This window comes from Catharus ustulatus, chromosome 4, assembly GCF_009819885.2.
Source record: "Catharus ustulatus isolate bCatUst1 chromosome 4, bCatUst1.pri.v2, whole genome shotgun sequence".
In the NCBI taxonomy this organism is placed as follows: domain Eukaryota; kingdom Metazoa; phylum Chordata; class Aves; order Passeriformes; family Turdidae; genus Catharus; species Catharus ustulatus.
In genome coordinates this window covers 72,132,551-72,156,509 of record NC_046224.1, presented here as the reverse complement: position 1 = coordinate 72,156,509, position 23,959 = coordinate 72,132,551, and the positions used below count along the sequence as shown (strand labels likewise).

General features: G+C 40.6%; 1 protein-coding gene across 3 annotated transcripts in view; it reads right to left on the bottom strand.

Annotated features, from left to right (window-relative positions):
* Nucleotides 1-23,959, bottom strand: part of ADIPOR2 (adiponectin receptor 2) — a 44,559-nt gene that overhangs the window by 8,435 nt on the left and 12,165 nt on the right. For all 3 annotated transcript variants that reach the window (XM_033057066.1, XM_033057069.2, XM_033057067.2), the window contains exons 2-3: nt 14,240-14,475; nt 1,082-1,201 (exon numbers count right to left, since the gene is read on the bottom strand). In XM_033057066.1, coding sequence (XP_032912957.1) covers nt 1,082-1,201; nt 14,240-14,407 — 288 coding nt within the window. In that variant the 5' untranslated portion in view covers nt 14,408-14,475. The remainder of the gene's footprint in view (nt 1-1,081; nt 1,202-14,239; nt 14,476-23,959) is intronic.

Below are 23,959 nucleotides of genomic sequence, written 5' to 3'. Positions count from 1 at the left end.
TCAGTGTGGCAGCTTGGGGGGAGCAGGGAACTGCTTTATGTACCGGGGCTGTTCCTGCAGGGTTCCTTGGACTTGCCGGCAGGCTAGAGTTACAGGAGCAAGGCTGAAGGTTCCTGAAACACTAAGTTTAAAAAGCTACATTCTTATTTCAGTTTCAACAACAAGAGCCCAGAGTTTTTTAATCAATTCTCCACACTCGTGCTTGGAGGCAAAACAAAGCCATTCAGAATAACCAGCCCAGTTTAAGAGTTCTTAAATACATTAAACAAGAAAATAATTGATTTAGTTCAAGAGCAAAAACTGTGAATTGAGGTAGAAACAAGAGAGGGGAATTAATTTTACACAATTCACCCTACAAAATATTTTAAAAGAGGCAAAGATGCATAGTTAAAAAAAAAATCAACAAAAACAAAAAACCAAAATGACCCATACACAAAAGACCACCAGGTTTAAATAGGGTCCCTCTGTAAAAATATTAAAAATAGTTCATAAAACAAGCAGGAACCAGTGTATAAAGAGGGAGCATTCCTTTCAGCGAGAAAGGAGAGCCAGAGATTGACACAGCCCAGTGGCTCTAAAAAGTAGCAAAAATTGAGCCAAGGTCAACAATTACAAAATCTATAAAGGATTTACTTACGTATGGTTTCAATACAGCATTGTTTTCAAGTCAGGGACAAAGCTTATTCTACAATAGATGCAAACAGTGCTGGAAAAGCAAAATATTTGCAAATCTGAAGAAACTGGGTCAAATGACCTTGCAAGTCAAAGTGCCTTGAACCAGAAGGCTTTTGTTCTGCTCTGCATTCACAGGTGTTTCTCAAGGGACACACCTCAGTGGCATGATCAGCTTTGGAGTCTCAGTTGTAAATCCCTATTGTTACATACTCTACAGTTTAATCCTGTATGACAGATAGATGCTGAGGAAGTGCAGTATTGTTACTTAAACATGAGATGCCCGTTTGGGGACAGTGAGAACCTCCTCTCCCTCACATTAGGAGTGCAGCTGCTCCAAGTACACTCTTCTGCTCACTGGAGCTTCCCAAAAACGGAAGCTACTTCAGCAGTTTCCACGTGCCCTTACCTTACACACAAATTCTTCCATTCTCTCCATAGCATGGTGGGCTTGTAGAAGGGGTGACATTCCCATAAAACCTTCATCTTCTTGAGGTGGCTCATCATTGTGTTTATTATCCTCAGAACACTGGAGAAAAAAAAAACCAGAAAAAGCTTTGTAGGAAGATGAACAGAGGAAGGTGGTGTTGTTTTCCATACAAAACTACGATTTGAGGTCTTGGCAAATAAAGAAGTCTCTCGTTGTACGGCACTGAGAAAAGAATTCAGAAGAACAAGCAAAAAAATGATTACATTCTTAGGCATCTGAGAACAACTCACATGTCTAATCCATTCTGCATATGTTTCCAGTAGGTTTGGAAGCCAGCAGTGCTCCTCTAAGTCATGCTTCATTAAATCACAGATATGGAGTCTGAGCCTTCCCACCTCTAGGGAAGGATTACTCCCTATTTTATGTTTCAATGTCACTGTGCCGGTGTTAATGCCTCTATAATGTACCTGGCATTTCAGGGTAATAAAAGGTAAGCCAAGGAGAGGAATCCATTTACTTTGTTTCACCTCAATTTGCAGTCCAAATACAAAAATCTATTCTGTTTAACTGACGCTTCTATTCAGCTTGTAATCCAGTACTGGAATTTACTCATTCATTTGGTTTTTCAAGATATTTCAGAAAACACTACGAAACTTCTGCCAGTTCGACAAAGGCAAATTATCAAAGAAAAGCAGTAACAGGGATCAGAGTTTTAAGCAAAGTTCAAATAAAGAGAAACATCCATATCCTTGGGCGGGGTACCAAGAGAATTATGAAAAGGAAAACTAAAACAATCTGCTGAGCTGGAATATGAGGGTGGTAGACATCATTAATAACTTTACAGGAACAGTTTGGTAGTTTTCTGCTATATCATGACTTATCACATCATCTGCATATTTTGATACACTCTAGCTTCCCATAGAGGAGAAAAGCAGGGGGCCATGGAAGTTCTACATTCCTGTTTGCTTCCTGCAATGCTCATGGCCCATCAGAGACTCCAGTCAACACCTGAGCTTCCAAGATAAACAAACTGGAGGAAGCTAGGAAGGAGACAAGGAGCTTTTTTCACCCTTCAGACTTAATGCAGAGAGCTGCCATGGCCACACCAGGAAAGCTCCACAATCAGCATAGAGGGAGACTGACCCCCTCCAGACTTCCCAGAACACTTTTCTCCATCCTGTTCCCATACCACTGTTAACAACTTTAAAATCATGATGATGTATCAATAATACCAACCAAAGTGACAGAGAATATGATATATAACCTCACTTACTTTATATACAAATTATTATCAGTAATGTTGAGATTAATGCCCTGAATTTTCAAGCCAAGGATGGGAGCTGGCTGTGCATTTGTCCCACATTACAGCTCTCTCCTTGGGGTCAAGCCTTATTAACTATTTCTATCAAGTTAACTCAGTAAGTTGCTTAAAATACTCATTTTTGACTAAATAAAAGGAGACTTCTTCCAGCCTACGCTGAGCTATCCAGAGCCTTCAATATTTTTGGGGGTTTTGATGGAGAAATGACATATTTGTTTTGTACCCAAGTCTTGCAGTAGTCACTGAAACTTCACCTTTCAAGGAGGAAGTCCCATCCCTCTCGACCTGATTTCTTACCAAGTTCTTGACCCAATTTTGCTTACCCAGAATGCAATTTCTGACATGTAATACACAGTACACATCCTTAAAATTTTATGTATGACCTCACATTTGTCCACACTAAGAAAACTTGATTGTCTAAACATTTTTTTGTAGATAACCCATGTCCCTTGTACTATCTACTCACCTTCATTTATCATTCCAGTGAACAACTGCTCTGAACAATATCTTGTATTTTACAGCAATGATTGATATATTGAACAGCTCTAAGCAGATTCTCCAGCAGAAAAAGACAGTATTAAATACATTCACTCTGCCTAGGTTATCCCATTAGTCCTATTCAGAAAGGCAGCAGGCAATACCAAGATGCAAATAGGTTTAATATCCTTCTAAAATAGGCACAATTCCTGTTAGGCACAGGAATGAAAAGCAAATTTGGTTTCATTCTGACTCAACAACATTCACTGACATTATTTCCCCACACCATCAATTTTACTGGCTTTTTCTACTAATGGAACTCTCTAGTATTCTCAGTTTTCAATATCATAAATAATTAACTCAAGGTCATGGAAACATAGGATGGGTTGGGTTAGAAGGCAGCTTTAAAAATCAGCTATTCTAAATGCCCTGTCACGGAGGTGTGGAGAAGATGCTCATGATAGTCTGCACAATTTAGAAACCAAAGAAACTTTTGGTTTCCAAGAACATGCCTTATAGAAAAGCAAGGCTGGCATTTAAGTTCCAGTGAATTTGACAGAAGGAGCACTGCTGGACCTTTTAGTTACTCTAGAATTCCCTTCCCCAGCACCACACAATAACCAGCTCCAATGGGATGAACAAGTTAGTAACCCTCAATTTACACAACTGGGCGGACTGAAGGAAAAAAAAGGTTCCTTACAGAATCAAAGCCTGTATTCATTGCAGTCTGCCTAGTGACTCAAAGCCAAAAAATGTTCATTTCCCCCTCTGCACATACTCCCATTTCTAGAATGATGGGAAGGCTTAAATTTGAACAGACTGTAAAGCTTGAAGAGCACAGCTATTTCTGAGCTAGTCCAAAATCCCTGAATTTTGGCCATGTGCCGACAAACAAATCATTACTGAGCTTCTTTTGGTGATAAAAGGAATTCATATCATATACACAGTCCAGATTACTGCCAAAAAATGGAATTGATTTTACTATCTCCTTCCTGCCATTAAACTGCAAAATTAGCATTCAAGGGAAAAAAAACTAAAACTCAGCTTCTTAGTCCTTTTCTTGCTAAGGAGGCAAAAGGAGGCCTTTTCTGGAACAGCCATCCTCCCTTGACTCCCTCCTGTAACATCTCATTGGGAAGAGCAGTGAACTGTGCTTACTGAAACCCAGAAATCTACAGTGGAGGGCAAAACCAACACCAGCTTTCACTTGGAAGTCTGAAGGAGTCTACTGACCTTTAGATCTTAAGGCAATGACTGAAAGGAGGGAATACCACTCTTCTGCTCAGAAGGCATATTGTAACATTCCCACTGTGACTAGTTCCTTCATATCTCAGGACCCACATATTTTCTCCTCTTCAGCTGATTGCAGTACAAATTCACGAGTAATTCTAGACCATAACAACATAAGCAAGCACATTCTTTTAGGACACGTTTTCAACTGTTTTTAAGTCCTGCCCACAGAATCACATTAGAAACATATTGGGTAAATAGTATCACTTGCCTAAAACTGTGCAAGAAATGAGAGCCCAGAAGAAAACTCTGATACTCCCACTTTTAATGAGTTATGGTATATCCTGAATTAAGTGCTTCAAGAATAACTTCTGCCTTTGTAGATCACAAACCAAAGGGATTTTCACTCAGCTGATGTTTCATCTAATTTACTCAACTTCTTTTAAAGCATCTCAGATTTGACTGAGTAATTCTGTAAAGTCTTCAGAGCATTTTAGAGTATCTTTAAATAAACCCCCTGGTTTATAACAAGCAAACTTGTTACAATCAGCAGCTGTCACTCTTCTGCTGCATACACAGAGCAATGCCTACAATCAGTCTTTCACAATAATCAAAAAATCATGGCTTCTGGGTACTCACACTCTAAAAGGTCTGGACACTTAACTTTATGGAAATGCCAAGCAATTGTTCCAATTTTAATCCTACTCCCTTTGCAAATTCACTAAGTGTTAAAGCTACCAAAAACCAGTCTCTCATTTCTATGAGATGGAAATTATCCAACTGATGCATAAACACAATCTGAGCTGAGTAACCCTCCTAGGGAATAAAATACATCTGAAGGACACGTGAAAATATCCAAAAGTACCAGCTTTACTGGTTTATCCATATTCACTTTATTTTGTTAAGTGTTACAGCTTCTTTTGTGATAACAGTGACAGACAAGAATGTAAATGAAAAGGTAGAAATCAGAAAACCAGGCAACACACTTGGACAGATCATCACCTAAGCAAGAATTCCAGAGCATATTTTGGTAGGGATCAAAAATGTTTAATACCAAACCCAAGACTTAGAGCACCAGAGCAAAGAAAGAGCAAGAAACCCAAGAGTTCAATTGCACAGTGTTGATCATTAAGTAAGTTATCAGTAAAATTTCACTTTTATGGCAATGGCATAAAAGGTAGAGAAAGTTTACATTTAGTACAAGAATTCCTCATCTGAATGCAGTCCAAAAATGTCAAATCACATAGCTAAAGATCCTGTTATAGAGAAAAGTGCAGTAAAACCAGCTCTAGGAAATGCAAAATACTTCTCTTGTCTACTACAACAGCTTATCCTTCTCACACAGCCTCTCAGAAGCCAAGTCATAATTGCAGAAAAGGTTCCAGAACATCTTTCTCACTTTTGACTAAGTTACGTTCAATAAACTTCAAGCAAAGTATATTTTCTTGTGGTCTGTAGTTTCTTGATGCCAATTTAAAGATTTCTAGAAAGTTTCAGAGTTTGCACATGACTGCTCCTTGCACAGGTGACAAGTTATTATTCATCACTTCCCAAAGTGTCATCAATGTTGTTGGTTTGAGCGTGCAAACTAAAACACCAATGAAATCTGAATGGAGTCACCTTTTACTCTGTAAAAAGAGGTCACCTTCTCCCTCACCCCCATCTGCCCAATGCCCATCCCATCCCATCTCCCAGCAGAGACCAGCAGCTCCCAGCCAGCTCCCCCCAGTTCATTAACTGGGCTCAATGTTCCATGGTCTGGAGTATCCCTTTGGCCATCTGGGGTCAGCTGCCCTGGCTATGCTGCCTCCCAGCCTCTTGTGCCTCTCCTCACTGGCAGAGCATGAGACACTGATAAGTCCTTGATTTAGGGGTAGCACTGCTTAGGAACAACTAGAACATCAGTGCATTCTAAATCCAAACCAGAGAACTGCACCAGCTACTAGGAAGAATTTTCTGTTATCCCAGTCAAAACCAGGACAACTAGCAGCTGCAATGAAACTCTCCTAAACCCCAGAAAGAGCACAAGTCTTCTGTATTAGAGTTTCTTTTCACACCCAGTCACCACTCAGTTACCCAGGAGTCTAACTGACCATGCACATACCCATGTAATATTTAAGCTCTGTAGTTAATGATCTGTCTCAAAGTTCAACTGTCTGCGATGCCAATTCACCACCAAGATGTCACCAGTGCCCTAAACTTACCATCACAGGAAAGTTCAAAGCATGATGCAGTCAGAATCTGTTCAGCTGCTGACAGACAGACACTCCCCCACTGTCTTCTTGATCAGTGCCCTGACAAAACTCTGTGCCTTGGTAGAGACATAGGCAAGATAGCTCAGAAAAACCAAATGTCTTGATTAACACTGAGTCATGGCATATTATGCAACATGGTACTTACAGTAATTTCACGAATACAAGCCGCACGGACTATAAGCCGCATCTCTGGGTGTTGGCAAACATTTCGTTCTTTGTGCACAAATAAGTCGCACCTGAATATAAGCCGCTCTGTCCTTCGCAGCGAGGACCCGCGTGCAACAAAGTTGCCAAATAGTAACAGAGTCGCGGCAGGGCGGGGTTTATTGGCTCAGCTAAGGTTGTGCAGGCTCGGCCCGCTCGGGGTTGCCAATGGGGTCAGGTGGCCCAGCTTGGTGGGGCCGCTCGGGGCTGGCTGCCGCCTCTGGGCTAGCTCACCCCAGCTCTGCTCCCGCCGCCGCGGCGGCGGCAGGCGGGCACGGAGCGCACGCCCCGCTCCCGCCGCGGCAGGCGGGCACGGAGCACACGCCCCGCTCCCGCCGCGGAGCACACGCCCTGCTCCCGCCGCGGAGCACACGCCCTGCTCCCGCCACAGCGGCGGAGGGCGGGGGCGGGGCCCCCCGCTTCCTCCCCGAGCTGTGGGGATGTCAGCAGAGAGCCCCCTGCCTCTCCCCTGCCTGAAGTAGGGAACTCCCCTGCCTCCCTCCCTCTCCCCACGCTGCCAGCGCTGAGCTGGCCCCACCCGCCGTGCAACACAATAACCAATTTGTAACAATAGTGAAATCCTGGGTTTTACTGGCAGGTGCTCGGCTCGGCACCCTGGCTGGCACTTCTGGGGTTGGAAATGTCAGAAAATTATTCATATATTAGCTGCTCCTGAGTATAAGCCGCATTTCCGGTTTGGGAGCAAAATCTTAGTCAAAATGGTGCGGCTTGTATTTATGAAATTATTGTATACATTATTTTCTTCTTAAAACTCAAGCTACAAAACCTATGTTGTTGCATTTATAACACCACTGTTATCCTCCACATTAAACTGAAGTCACAAAGTCTAGACGTGACTCTGAGTTTTTGCTTGTTTATCTTGATCTCATCAGATGAATGATTAATAGTGCTTAACATGACATTCAAGTAATTTTATGTTCCTTGGGGCAGCGTGCCAGATTCAGTAACTCGAGAGCTTTCAGCATAATGGCCAAGATACGTTCAAGGCTATCACATAAAAATGTTATTTTTCTAATAGCAGTTCTGTAACATCCTTTTCAGATTGCTTTTTCTCAGCAGCAACTCCTCTGTGCCCATTCTGTCAACTGACCTTTTACCAACCAGCCTTTCATAAGGGGGAAGCAGCAATGCTTGTCATGCCACTTCTCCTGAAAGCCTGTTGCACGTTTTTCAGAATTGCATCAACTTATATTCTTTGAGTTGTAAGAAATAAACTGGAAACAGACAGCATCATAAAACTTACCCTGACTTCCCCTAGCTTCTACACATACCGAGTTATTTTAAAATAACAGCTTTGTTCTTTAGAATTCACATTCTCCCTGACAAGCTTGTAAACACAGCCACACCACAGTTTCCAAAAGGCTGACTATACCCACCCTCTAAGCAGGGTATGCAAAGCTGTGTTTGCTGTAACTGGACCAAAAAAAGTCTTTCATTAGCACAGTGCCAGAAACCCTTTAGGCCTGTTGGTCAAAATGTCAAGCACTTGGAAGCTCCTGGAGTTCAGTGTTTTTCTTTTGTAGGTCACCTTCTTATAAAAGATACAGTCCATTTAATACTGGAACTTCAAAACAGCTTTACACAACTGGTCATGGGTGACTGCTTGCTGGCACTCATTAAAAACAAGCACTAACATGCAAAACTCATTTAGCAAATAGTCCTCGGACAAAGTCACATTTTTGTTTCAGCAGCCTTGCTAGAACACTCTGATTAGAATTCGCTCCCTTCTTGAATATCTTCAGATGAAAAGGGTTTGTTGAATCTCTGAGCAGCAGCAACTACTGCTTTTCTGTCAATGCCCAAGGCCTCAATGCCCACATGTGCTCAGGAGTTTGGGGGAGTCCTGTAGAAATTGCTTCTACTGCAGAAGAGTCTCATGTGCCATTTTCTGCTCCTCTGCCCTTGTTAATCCTGATACCAGAAAAAGAAAACAAGCATGCTAGGCTTATGGAAAAAGAAATGCTCTGCTACAAAAATAAACAAAGAAAGCTTGAAAGTGTACTGTTGAACTTAACATAACAGCAGAGTCAATCAATCTGAAACAGTTGGAGGAAGATGCAAGTTAACCCACCAGTACAACACTATTTTTTTCTCTTAGATCACTGCAAAAGGTCGACACACCCCCTCACTGCTGCCCAAATCAGGCAGATAGGATCTCCAGGATAACAAAGGCAAGACCTGTGGAATCTAACCCCTGGCCAGGGAAACTGTTGTGCCAGTGAATTATAAACAGAACTACTCCCTCCCTCTCCTAGTTTCAACACATAGCACAGCAAGCAATGTTCACAAAACCAGCTGGCAGGCAGCAAACTGCAGCACCAACACTTCCCCTCCCAAAGCACAGAAACTCCACAGAAACAGGACACAGTTGAATCCAGCTGCAACTGAACAGCCATCACCTAGGACGAATTCCTTGGCACTTCAGAGAGAGTTTTCTGGGAGACACAGCAGACACTGAGAACATTTCCTACTTGTTACCAGCCTTCTGGGCACTGCCCATGCATGGCTGAATCACCAGTTTGCCTTTTCTGCACATTTCCAAGCTCTGACAGTCTGTTCATAACCCAGGCACATCAACTGCCAGTGAGGGAGGCATCAGCATCTGATCAACTCAAGCCTGTGCAGCCTGGAAACCATCTCTGTAAACATGTCCCACTGTCTTCATACTACCTAAGTGGGAATACTTGGGAGATATTCTGCTCTGTGTATCCAAAAACACTTTGCTGTACAAAAAAATGTACTATATTCAAGCGCTCACTTCAGTGACAAGCAGTCTGAGTAAAATTCACATTACTTCCAGTTCTTAGAAGAGCAAGTGAAGGAGAAATGCAGATGTTAAGATCTTTTGATCCGAAGCAAAATGTCAACTCACATGCTTTCAAAGAAATAGCATTTCTTCCTAAGACTTTCAACAATGAAGGAAAGGAAGAGGTGATAAAGAAATCTACAGAACAATAACATTTGAACACAATCAGCTTTAAAACGAAAGGAAATGTGCTTTGGTGGGACCTCAAACCTGGTTTTACATTCACACTCCACTAACAAAACCTGCAATGCAATAGCGGAAAAAGGCAAACACAGAAGCAAATGCCAAGATCTCAATCATAACCCCAAAGAACCAACAGAAAAATGCCAGACTGAAAAGAAAGCTAAATGGTTTGAAACTTGCAAGTAGATTTACAAAGGATGAAATTTCACACATTCAGAATTTACAGATATTAGCTCCAGAAAGACTATTCTTAAGACTCAAATGTCTCCTTGACCTTCAAGACTTGACCTATCTTTTTCATTCAGCTGGTATGCACCAGCAAGTCAAGTAGACATTTCCACTTACTTACATGCACCCTTCTGCAATACCAAAAAGTCTGTCTGTAGTCTGCTTTTGTAGGTAATACATAAGAACTTCTGTAACAGAAAAGGCTTTGACTAAGTTTTATGATTCAAGTTAAAAGCCTTGAGTCATTTGTTCACCTTCAATTACTCCAAAAACTCTCTTTTGCATCTGAAATTCTGTTCTTCCTCCTTCAAGTCACTTTGGTATTTATGCTCTAGAAAGACTCCTGTACGTACACAGAGATCTGAAATCTGTCAGAAGTCAACTAAGTTCTCCTGTCAAAGCCCACACTCCCTGAAAAGCAATCCAGAGGAGTATTTACCCAAATTTCTTCTGCCCATTCAGATGACTTGAGGGCTACACAAATCTCCCCTCCCAGAACCTTACTGCAGGTTACCAAACACTTCAAAGCAACAGTTCTCCCTTCACCTTGTGGGCACATTTTGGTGCCACAACTGCACATAAGATGAAAGGAATCATCATCCAAGCACAGAGAGGGAAAACCTAAGATGGACAAAGGCAAAGAAAATGGTTCTTTTGTTTACCTCCTGTCACTGACAGGTTAAAGTACAAAAGGAAAGAGTCAAGCACAGGGTTTGGGGTTGCATAAAGAGCCTATTCATCACATGGTAAGAAGTCACATGCATTTCATTGTGTCAGCTTAACAAAGTCACAGTAGGAGAGATTTCTTTAGGAACTAACACTGTTGGAATTACAAAGGCAGTTAAGACACAGAAACCTAGGACAGGAGAAAGGATGCTGTCCCAAAGACAAGGCAATCCAGGATGCTACAGGAGGGAAGCACCTGCTGAAAAATGCCTTATCAACACATAGTGTAAACCAGAAAAAGGAAAAGAGGTTTAAACTGCTGAAGGAACAACAAGAATTATGCAGCTTGCTTGATCCTTTTCTCATCAAGTGCTTATCATGCAGACAAATGTTACTCTTTGTCTCCAAGTCACAGAAGGCTCACCACTCACCTGCCACTAGACTAATTTCACATTTAAAGACAGCAAGATATGTATCTAATCCTTGAAACCGGTACTGGGAAGAGGGGATAATCTATGGACATATTTGCATTTTAGGAGAGAAGAGAGAGTTATGGAATAAAATACAGACTAAGAGGTTCAGGCATAAAAAGGATATTGATGTTACATTATTTCTGTCCTCTCATAGGAATTGTTATGAAATTGGCAGATTAACAGCACTGGTAGAAGGATGCAGCTGTGTTATTATTATTATTTTGAATAAGTATGTTCAATGTGGCTAGCAATTCTCTGCCACATGTATCTACTGAATGAATTTACAGAAAGTAGGAATTTTAATTTTTAGTTCACAGTTATGCAACCTCACACATAGGTTATTGGTGCCAGGGTCAAAAGCCTCAGGAAAGAAACCTTTTAGAAGTAAATCTTATTTCTTAATATCATCTTCATTTTGTTAGCAAAAAAAAAAGGCTTTATTACTTATGAGGAACAATATTTTGGCCCATCAAAATCAGAAGTACATAGGATACAATGCAAGCTGTGAGGAAGATGGAAATTAATTCTGAACAACATAATGACATGCTTCCATGCCTTCCCTCTCAGAAAAGACTATTAAAATAATTCAGCAAAAATTCATCAACTACTACTGCTTACTTCTACAAGTGGAGCAGGAAGTGGATATACAAGTAGGGAAAGGAATCTTGTATAAGAGAGTTTGGAGAAGATTTTATATAAGTAAAGAGCAGTGATGATATAACCAGGGTAATAGGAGGTACTGGGAAAATAAACAATGTCATATAATCATAGGATAAAAATACACATATTTTTACACTAATGTCTCAAGTGCTAGGCCCTGTACATTTTAGAATACATATTTATTATGATAAAAGCTTCTCCTAAGTGGAAGCATTTAAAAGCATATTAAATGATGATGGTGGTTCTACCATCAAGACACTACACAGCCCTCATCCAACGCAGAATTTTTACCATCAACTCCATCGTGGCTGCATTTAGCACTACAAAACTGATGGAGTGGGCACTACTTGCGACCTTTTATAAGGCCATGTTTTGCCTGAGCACTATTGCTACCTAGCCAAGAACAACATCCTTACATTACTGTTATCTAAACATGAGCCTCTTCCAGACCAGAGGAAATTCAGGCTTTTGAACTTGTAAGTCAGGCTAATGAACTAGTAGGTCTCTCTGCTGAGACAGCTGCACAGAGCCAGAATGCACAGCAAAGCAGAAGAGTGAATCCGAGCTGACATTTGAGCAACAGCTGTGCTGAGGCTTACATGAGGCAGAGGAAGATGTATTGCATGATGTTTTTTCCAGATTATTTGGAACATTGCAGAATATCACATAATAAAGGCCATTTGGCAAGCCAACATTGGTGCTTCTAACAGCAAAGTGTTTTGGGATGATCCATTAGAAGCATCAATTATTCAGCCTTTTAAGGCAAAAAACAATTTAAAGACATCATACTAACAAACCCAAGAAATCACAGAGGACGCGAATAAAAGGATGGGGAAAAAAATTCAAAATATCAGGAGGCCATATACGGCAGAGAAAGTGATGCAGATTAAGACAGAACAGCAAGGTCCAAATGGCAAAAACAAGTTTCTGTGACAGCACTTTAGAAGACCAGGAAAGAGAAAAGCAATCAAACACGAGACAGCCAAACATTTGTAGTGAGCCAAAACAAAAACAACACAAACTTTTGTTGTATGGATGAAAGCAAAAAATCAAAAGGCAACATGTGCTACAAATGCCTGAAAAAGAGAATGAAAGTATTTCAACCATTTCACCGCCACTGATTCGTCCAGATAGTTCCTGTTTAGCTAAGCAAATGTACAGAAAGAATGAAAGCACATAAGCAATTATGGACTTTTACCTTGGATATTCCATCCACAGGCTACAGTTAACTCTCATTATTCAACTAGCAAAGTCAGAGACAAGACAGAAAACAGCCTTGAAAGCAGAACACACACCAACAGATAAACATGTAAATTCAAATTATCTGCTAGCACAACCTAACTTTGCTTTTTCTAACCCGCCCTGGCCAAGACTTTCCACCTTAAAAACATGTTTCACAACCTTCCACAAAATGGAAAAAGACTCTGGGTGTCACCCTCAGGATACTGAGAATGTCCTAGAGAAGTTACAGCAGTACAACTGTGAGTGCATTGGCTTGGCTGACTAGGCATGAATACCAATCCTGACTTCTCATTACAAGAATGCTCAGAACTAAATTCTGTAAGGGCTCCAACTCATCAAGCTGAGAAGGCAAATACCAGCTCTCATGTCAGCTGATCCATGATAGTGAGACCTGCACATACCCAGAACCTGTGGCAAATGCGATTACCGCCACAGCCCAACATACATTAAGTAGCACCAGCATGTTTTTGCTGCTGGCTAAAACCACACAGTTGCTGTGACTGAGCTGATACAGTGAACTCGTTAATCCATTATAAATTGGATAGCGAGCCTAAGACGAATGCCTCTTCCACTTAACTATGCTGATATCCATCTGAATATACCTGGGAAAAGCATTAATTACAGCTCTGGAACTCTCTAACCAGAAGGTACTTTAGTCCAGTGCTTGGACATTGTCTTTGTAGAACACCTAATTAAGCTGTGGACACCTTTCTGTATGCTGTGGCTGCTAAAAGAAAGCCTTAGAAAGGCTCAAGTACCAAAAACTTACTGACATTGCCACTGGCTCAGAAAATCTGGGAGCCACCAACTGCTGAAGACTGGGAGACTGTCCTAGGCAAGTAACACAAGGTGCTTCCCTGTGTTTTCGCTCTTCCTTGTGAGTCTGTTACTGGCTACTGTCCAAGATATGATGTCATGCACTGTTCAGTCTAATTCCAGCAAGAATGCTTGCAAACAGATTTTTCTGTCCTAATCATCAAAAAGATACCAATTAGCCAAGGTTCTGATTACATGCAGCAAGAGCCAATACTTCTCTTTTCACTTACAATTAATTGAAAATTACAGAACAAAAATAATTTTGTATTAGCAGCATCTCAGCACAACACAAAGCAGTACAAGTCCCATCTCTTTGAGGACAAAATAAAAACAAAAAAGTCAGTAAAACTAGTTATGTCCAGTCTTGTCACCCAAGTTCCCATATATTCAACTGAATACTTCTGCAATCTGCCTGGGATTATTACAGTTATTTAGCAGGCATTAAAAAGTTGTAGGTTCTTGGTTCATACCAAAAGTTATTTAAAACACTGAAGCACTTACACCAGAACTCACTTTTTCTAGCAAACCTAACAGGGAATCAGTCATAAGACTTACATTTTCCTGGTCAGAAGACACTGGTAGCTCCTCTAGAAGAAGGCTCTGTTGAGAGCTGTCCTCTTCAAAGGCTGCCTGTGTTGTTGCAGTGTCAGACATGTGTCCTCTTCTGAGCCGCAGAGCTGGCTCTGGAGAACCAGCATTATCGGGTTCCGTTAGTTCGTTCATGAGATGCTGGAAGCCTTCTCAAATATTCTCTTTCCTCTTGGTTCAGTTTGGCTGATTAAGTCTTGGCTCTGAAAGACAAACAGTTTGTGTAACTCAACTGAAGTTAAAAACAAGAGTGCAGAAGTTGGCTGGAAGGAGAGCTTGCTTACAAGCTACCAAACAGCTATGACAACTGCTTTTATATGTGCCCCAAATCCCCCAGGATCAATTACACAGATTTCTACACTGCTGGATAATGAATTCTCATCTTGAGACCACTAACAGCTTCATACCCTTACACAAGTTAAACACAACTTTGAAAGATGACAGAAAGTGAGCTTCATAAAACAGTAAATCTACAAAACCATAGCCAATTTTTATAAATCATTTCTACAAAATTGCAAGCAGCAGGCTGTTAATATTATTTAGAAACAAACTACTTATCACAGGTACTCTACAATTACTGTATTTTTGCAGGTATGAAGCTCATACCCAAGCTAAATCATCCAGACTAGGTTTCACCAAAACTAGGACATCAAGTACTGGTAACAGCAATCAAGCAAAGCTCAAGCAGAGCTCAAGTAGCAACTAATTTTAGACAGACTGCAAGGAGGGCAGTAGTACACAGAGTGATTACGCTTCCCTTGCTTAAATTAACATGGTCACAATCACTGCCAGGAATGGGTTTGTACCTCAACTTGTGCAAGGAATTACAGTAGACAGATTTAAACATTGTTCATTCCATCAGAGCAATCAGAAACAGGTAAATCCCCCAGGAAACAATAACCCATGATTTCTACTCAGAAAAGTAACTGCATTTTAGACTTACAACACCACAAAAAAGGATTCAGGGTAAATTTAACTCAAAATGCTAAAGATTTAATCAAATGTACAGAAAATGGATGCTGTTAATGTGAGCCCTCATCAAGAGTATTATTGGTTGCCCATTTGTTTTGCATATCCCTGTGTAGTGTCACTTTGGCAGCCAGTTCAGAGAAACCTGTTTGACTCTGGCAGCCTTGGGAGGCAAAACCTCCAGAGAACTTTGCAATCTGAGTGCCAGAAAGCATCAGAATGCATTATGAGAATGAAGCCACAGCTGAGGCTTCAGAATCACTCTGAATGACAATCTACTAGTTTTGCACTAATCACCCGGTGTCATTCTTATTACTGCAGCACCTAAGTGCCCTGATGTGACTAACACACAACATTAAGGCAACCCATTTAACAAGTTTTAACTTGCCAGTATGCATAATTACATTGGAATTTTAGTGCCCAATAAAAGATGCTGAAATTTTTCATAATGTAGGAGGGAAAATTAAAAATATAAGATGGGGAATTGATATTGGCAGTTTTGTAATAAAAAGTCACCTCCAAAAAGCCAATAAATAATGTATTCTGTCCTTACAGGAACTCAATTCATTTACATATGATCACTGTAAGATAATTCTCAGCTCTGACAAATGGGCTATAGTTAATTTTGCTGCAGCAGTTTGTAATATTATATCCCCTCAGCTGCCTGGAAATCCTCAGAGGGGAGAGCTGCTAATGAGCCAGTAAGAGACTGCAGAAATAAATAATACCTCAAGTTGTCCGAGTTTAGTATGGCACACTGCTTTAATCACCCAGGATGGTAAGGTAACAATGTGACAGGAAAGCAGGTGGCATCCCCACCTTCCTGCTACCTCCACTGCAGGGTCAGCAACCTCCATCTGAGAAGTTACATCTAAAACAGCCACAGCTGTTTACTTGGTAAACATGACAGCCACAGGAGAATTAAGAGGAAGTTTAGCAACATTACGCAGGAAGCTCAGTGAAGAAGTTGAGCAAATAGATTTTAAGAGGAGGAACAAATATTCAGAAAGCCACAGAATTGAAATCTTGACTGGATTTGTCATATTTCAAGCAGCCAAATCATAATTCTATTTTTATGCAAGAAACATGAAGACATAATCACACTGCCATTTGGGAAAACTGATGTAAGAAAAGAAAAAAGTAAGCAACAACAACTACAGTTTGAAATTAAGCTAATGGACCTTTAATTTAAAAAGCAATCTATACGAGACAATTTCAGTACAGTATTATGCCAGTTTTGGATGGGATAGCTGAACACCTGACTGCCTATAGGAAGTGGTGAATGAATTGCCTGGTTTGTTTTGCTTGTATCCACAACTTTTGCTTTACTTTTTGAATTGTCTTTATCTGAACCCACAGGTTCTCTCTTTTATGATTCTCTTCCCATCCCACTGGAGCAGACCGAGCAAGCAGCTGTGTGGGGCTTAGTTGCCTGCTGGGGTTAGACCACAACAATTTGAACCAATTTGAAGCTGTAGCTAAAACCAGAAAAATGCAAGTAAGCAGAGCAGCTGCTTTATAAATAACAGTTACACACAGGCACACCCCCCGCCTGCTATTCCACACATTTCAAACAGGTAGTCAGTAGAAACAGGCCTAGTTAGTTCCCCAGATTGGGCAATTTCATGAGACGTTTAACCAGCAAGTTTTACTGGTTCTTCTTTCAGTCAGATTTAAGCAATAGCATTGCCACTGCCTGCTGCACTGCCACCAATATTGCCTAATGCCTGTCCTTACATCACCTCTGTGACACTGGGGGAGCAATGCTCTGGGACACAGTACAGCCACACAACAGGCTGAACCACACTTGGCCAAGATGCTTGTGAAAGGCTCTTCTAATACCAGCAGATACAAGAATGCCAAGAGACTTTTACATCAGGCCTTGAGGATTTACTTCACCAGCAGTTGCTGCCAAGCACTCGCTAAGGTTAAAAATAAAAGATGTATTTCACCTCCAGCAAGTCAGATTTGCAATCAGCAGTAGAGCTGATCTTCAGAGCTCTGCAGAAATAGAAGTTGTTGTTTCTTGAAATTACAGGGGATTGTTCAGTGAACTAAGATGCTTCCATGTCATTCATGCAGAATCCTCAAAGTGCTAAATATGAGCACGCAAAGGTAAGTAAGATAAAAGCTGATCCAAAAGCATCACTACTGGGTTTTACTTCTTTTAAAAAAATGTACTACTGACTGAACGCAGCTGGAAGGTTCCAACACTGAAATGCAAATAGCCTGAAATATTTGTTCACAAATAAAAGAAAGTAATGAATATTATGAAAAGGAAAGGCACAGGTGGTCTTTAAGTTCTATCATAAAGTTTCTATGACACACAGTTCAGTGAAGGATGACCTTTTCCTACAAAATTAGGCAATCTAAATATGGTCAGTAGCATCTAACCAGAAGATGATGCTTGAACCATTGTGAGGATAGTTACTGCCCCATTCTAAGACTGCACAGTTGACAAAAACAAAAACTAGAAAATGGAAAGCTACAGAACACTTGAGGTCTTGAAAAATATTGTTTTGTGTCTCATTGAGATTATAAATCTCATAAATGAAGTCCTTCAACATTTTTTGTAGCATGCAAATTAAAGGTTTCATTAAAATTAGCTTCCATTTAAAGAGGAAGTTGCCATTATGACTTAAAATCTACTTAATGATGGTATACATAATATCAGCATGTAGATGAATCAGTGAGTTCCTGCTGTGCTTAAAATAAGCTGAGAAAAGCATCTACAGTCTGTTGGGTTTTTTAATACAGAAAACTTCTAAATGCTCCGTCAGCTTTTAGAAAGGACTTAGTTTAATGCAAGCAGGGTTCTGAACACAGCCTATAAACACAAAATGAGGTTTTAGTCAATTCGGTGTGCTGTTGCCTTGCTACACAGCCAGAGAGCAGCCTCAGCTGCTCCCTGCACCCCAGTTCAGCAGCAGACAACCCCTCAGGAGCACAGTCAGCACCAGTTTGAGGCTCAGCCCTGCCATCTTTCCAACCAGAACTAGAAGGCAGTATTACTTCAGCATTCACTGCAGTTGTGCAATGTCACAGGAGTCAACATCCACAACTACAGCATATTTAGGACACTGCTTCACTCAAAGATAAGGAAAGACCAGTTACACAAACTTCATCACCACAGGATAATGCTATCGTTCTCTGTATGACACTCCCTAGGATAAGCACTGCAGTCCTCCCAGAACTCACCTAGCTTAACTGCCTGATTTACTGCCTAAGATAAATGATGACACATGGCAGTAAAGAAAACACATTAATAGTGGCGATCGTAATTCAATTTCAAAGATCTGACACTCCCTTTTGAGGATAAAAGAGTCCTGGATGTTCAGACTACCTCCCACTGCCCCTAAACAAAGCAATCTCTCCAGTACTCCACTCTTGTCAGTAGGTTCAATCATGTGAGCAGCATGAGAATGACCCTCAAAAGGCATTTAGTTCTGTCTGTAGCTGTTATTTGGAAGCAGAATGAAAATTGCTTCCCCCTGCAATCCCCTCTGAATTGCCTTACTGGCAGAAACTTTCCTGTTCAGGTAAGCGATGGCATCCACTGTATGCTCTTTCCTTGCTGATCCTCCCCCAAAGCATCCATTAAAGCAGCATAAACAATGTATACAGTGGATGATTCCTCCTAAGATTAGCTCATTCCCCCTAAAAGACCTTAAGTTATCAAAAGAACAAAAGACTGTCATGAAAATTTCAGGCTACACATTTCTCAGAACGTTCATTAATGCTTAATGTTTAATGAAGGGCTCGAGTGCCCAAAAAAATCTTGTAAGAGATGCTGCATCAATCTACAAACTTCCTTGCCTGTGTCCATGTGCCATGACAGCCACAACCATGCCAGCGGCAAAGCTGAACAAGACTCGACCAAATCCCAAGCTGTCTAGGCAAGCTCTCAGTAACAAAATAGGCACAATTACATTCCCAGAACTGCCAGCACAGGTACAAATGACAGAGCACTTCCACTACAACCCATGGACAGACTGATTGAGAAAAGAACACAGCCTGTATAGGGTGATGGGGAATTTTGTGCCTATGAAACAGCTGATTTTGGCTACCTTGAGTGACTTAAGGTATACTAACTGAAATGCAGTTTTCTTGGCACACCTATTTCTACTATCATCTTCTGGTAGGGAGGTTCTGTCACAAATAATAGCTCACAAATAGTATTGTAAGGCCAACTTGAAATAAGGGATTTAAATATTTTTTAAAATTTTATTTATTTAGCAGTCTTTCAACGATTGAGTTTTTTCAATTCAGGAATTAAACATTCACAGTTAGCAGTCCAAATATTCTCTAAAGCTACAGTCAAAAACAAAGCAAACAAGGATATGTATGAACGGGAGGAAAAGGAAATTCTTACAGGAGACTTTGTTTTCTCAATGTACCCTAAAGGAAAAGTACGAATCAGCCTGTAAAAATTCTTTGGAGGTCATCTTGAACAATGAGGAACAATGAGGAAGTAATCCAACACCTCTTTTCTTCGTGTAATTTCCCTAGATAAAGAGGCATCTACAAAACAAAGATTAGACTCCCGCAGAGGGTCAGTGGCCAAAAAGCTGTCTTTGCAACTTGTAAACTGTCACTGGACGCTTCAGCCCCAGCTATTTCACAGCAGGCTGCAGAGGCAAACAATCAAGCACATTCTGATGCATTTGGATCCAAAGAAAGGGAACAAGCCAGCAGTCTGCCTGCATTATCAAAATGCTTCCATTTCAGAGGATCCCATTACATTGTTACAACTTTTGTCCAATTTGTACTGCAAATTGGACCCCATTTTTTTAACTGGGCTAAGAGTTATGTCAGGGGTTGGCCCACCCCCAGAGCACAATGTCCGGTCCTTACAGACTGGATGACTGCTGTAAATCAGTTCTACTCTTCAATAAACCAAAACCAAGTGAATTGCTTCAAAAGCAGTACAAAACTGAGAACGGAAGTTCAAGTTCTTTTCACATTACATTCCACAAATATGTACAACCCAGACCCAGAAAACTTCCTTTTGGTTCTTTTTTTCATTAAACAGCCTTGTTTTCTCCAAGTGAGAAACATCCCATCTTTTGCTCTTTCATGATTTTATTTCTGTGGCATGCTACTCACACCAACTTGTTTCATGGCTGTCAACAAGAAAAATATGCAGTTCTTCTATGTTAGTAACACTTAGGATCACAGACTGTCTAAAAGTGAAAGACTGAAATTAAATGTCACTATCCTCTTAAATGAAAATTCAGAATACATACCTTTAGCTACTGCCTCAAGGGCATCGAATTCACAAAACTGTTGGGTGAAGATGAAGAAACTAAAGTATTTGGAGCAGGCACTAAAATCCAGAGCTAGACCACGAAACTGAGGTTACATTCCTTTTACCCCTCTAGAGAGAATCTTTGCATGGGAATATAAAGGACACCAAGATAGCAGCAATCCAGAGGCACAAGCAAACCTCTGCCCTTCGTCCTAGGAAGCCTGAGTTTCAATCTCTAAAAACTGAATCAAGATCTTTTACTGCTCAAGAAAATGCTCCAAAGCCTGGAGTTGTTGTATAAAAACAAACACTGCAGCCTTGCTTTTAAAACCAAAGAGGAATATGCACGTTTCAGGCTGCAAACTTCCAAGAGCACATCATTAGGACAGCTGCCTTCAGTGCTTCTTACTGGCCTGCACGGACATGTCTTCATTTAGATGCCATCACTGCGTAGATTTAAGGTCTGGCTGGTACCCAGAGGGGGCAGCTCCACTTTCCCCTGTTTGGGCAATAAATAGCCCCAGAGGTACTCTGATGTTTGTCATAAGCCCTTCCAGATGACTGTGGAAAAACTTTAACCAGGGGAGGGGAATGAGATGATCATTTGCCACCAAAGACACAAATGCCATCAAACACGTAAACTGCACTGGCTCAAAGCTCTGCTGGGGAAACAGCGTGGACAAGGCAGCAAAGGGCAGCATCCCACCCCCAAACGTGTAACTTGTATATTATAGGCAGTATTTTCCCAGCCTATGAAAAACTGGCAGCTATCTGTTGGACCTGACCTTTAATTATTACATAGGCACACACCATGGCCTTTATTACAACCTATTGACCAGGGGGCAGACCACACCTGGCACAGCAAACCAGACACCTTACAAAGATGACTAATTTTAATAGAGGCAGGGTTGTAAAAAGCTGATGCTCTTCCCAGTTTTTGCTCTGCTCTCAAGTTGTACTCATAATATTTATAAGCTTTACTCATGAGGTGGTGAGCTTGCTCATCAGTGTTTTGTTTTGTGGTCGACAGATTTGGTTTACAAAATGCTTGCACTCCTGTATTAGTAAAAAAACAAGAATGAAGCAAAGTTACTGCTTCACCTGCCCTCAGAAATGGCATTTCTTCAGTTGAAAGCAGCACATATCCCTCTCCTCAAAAGCCATAATGTTGTTTTGCCGTGAGTCAGACAAGTCAGACAACTAAAAAGTTGCTACTTTTCTGCAGCAAAAATGCTACAAGAACACTGCAGGAATAGCATTCACATCCACAGAATTGTATCAGTCTAGGATCAAAAAAAATGGTGCATCATCTTTCAGATTCCTTCGTAAAGAAGTAGACCCCCATAACTAGGCTGCATCTAATTTATGCCAATTAGAAGCAGATTTAATCATGTGGCTGAAGTTCCACATAAGACCAGGTAAAGCTACCTATTAATTACTTTACTTCCTTAATGCAATAGCCAGAGAATAAATTCAGTTTTAAAAGATAAATATTGTTGAGAATTAGAAAAAGCTGATGTGAACATTTAATTTCCTCTACATTTAGTGCCATTCCTTCAGATAACAAGTTTCTTTCCTGGTAACATAGTTCAAAATCATCTTGAATTCTGAAACAAGAACAAAGACACTGATATCGTAAGACACCTCTGATGCAATTTAAAAGTAGAAAGGTTAAGTTAATCTTCTACTTTTTACTGTTCTATGACTAAGGAGAGATTTCAAAACATCTGAAGTCTACTTATGAGAATACTGCTAAAATGAAGTAGGGCTGTAACTTGAACTCAAAACACATCTGCAGATCCTGGACCAAGAGACTCACACAAAATGTCATCTTGCTGTGGTTTGTTTGACCAAAATACTTTCTGTTAGTACCACTGTGTTCCCCACAGAGGTTTTTGCTACTCTCTGTGGTCTAACCAGTACAGCCATCCCAATGTAAATTCCAAGTTTCAAACAGTTTAAGATCATAAACATGTTTCATGTTAACTTACAAATAATAATGAAGCATTTTGTACATGCTAGATCTTTTTCATGACTGAACACTCCTTATTGGTGCATTCAGACAACCATTTTGGGATAGGAGGGTATATGTGTATGATCCACGTCTCTTTCAACTCAAAAAAAAATCCCTCAAAACCAGAAAAGCCCCCAAATACACAGTGGAGTTGAGGAAAAAACCTGCAAATGAGCTGGGCAATGAGGAGCACCTACCTTCTAATACTTGCAGTGTAAAAAATATATCGTGTCCCTGCTCTGAAGCAAGCAATTGCCATCCACCCTTTGTAACAGAGCTACACTGCTTTGTAAGTGAATCATTGGATTAGTGACTATCAGCACCATTACAGGAAAATAAAGATTTTTGTTTTCTGTCAAACTATTTACAGAAGATAATTTACAATGTAAAACTCCAACAACAGCAGATTTAGCAAAAAATTCCTCAAGAGAAACAAAGTTTACACTTAGAAATATCTCTTATTACAAAACAGGAATAAAGGTTAATTTCACATAACCAGAACAAGTTGGACATCCAGGTTGCTGTAATCATGGGTAGGACACAGCATTTACTCTAGTTATGAAATTCACAAAAGAAAACACAGCATTATGTGAAGCATTTACAGTAAGCAATGCTGGATGTATATCATAGTTAAGTACTGCTGGCTACCCTCACACCTAGACAGGTGTCACAAGGCAAGATAGGAAAGACAGGATCCTGGAGGAACAGAGGAGCAGGATGCAGTGCACAGGAGTACAGGCATGGGATATGAGACAGAACTCAGCCTTGCCACCAGGAGACCCCACAGAACTCATTAATGCTCAATCAAAAAAGCAGACCTGCTGCTAGGCAAACCTGACTTTAGGGGTAAGAAAGAAATTGTAACTAACGTACATGAAGGGCACCAGATATAATAAATTCAGAGATAACCTGAAGCTTTAGACCAATGAAGGGAAAAAAAGAGGAATAAAATCATATTAGCAAACATACTAAGGAAACACAAGTGGATCCTAGAGAGGAAAAAGAAACAGACAACATCAACATCATACTCCTCCAAACACGTGACTCCTAGGGCTGATAACCTCTGTTACTCTATCCAGCAGTTCAAAGCTGCTGCCCTAAAGACTCAGAGCAGCAACAGAAGGGTGAAAATAAATCCCAGAAAAGGGACAGAAACCAAAAGGCCCATGTGTTTCAATTTTAGCTGTGTTTGGCAACATTTCCATGTATGTAACTGAAACATTCTTCTTAGAATCATCAGTCAGATGTTCATAAAGAAAAATTGAGTCACACTGTTAAGATTTCCATGGTACCAGCAATAAATTCTTGGCCTTGCTTGCATGCATGTTACTTTTATAAGCAGACACATGCACAGGGAGTACTTCCTCTTCGACCATAAACAAGAACATAACAGCAAAGGAGAAGGAATGCAAGACTCCATCCATTGTTGTCTTCACAGGAAAATTACAATAGAACA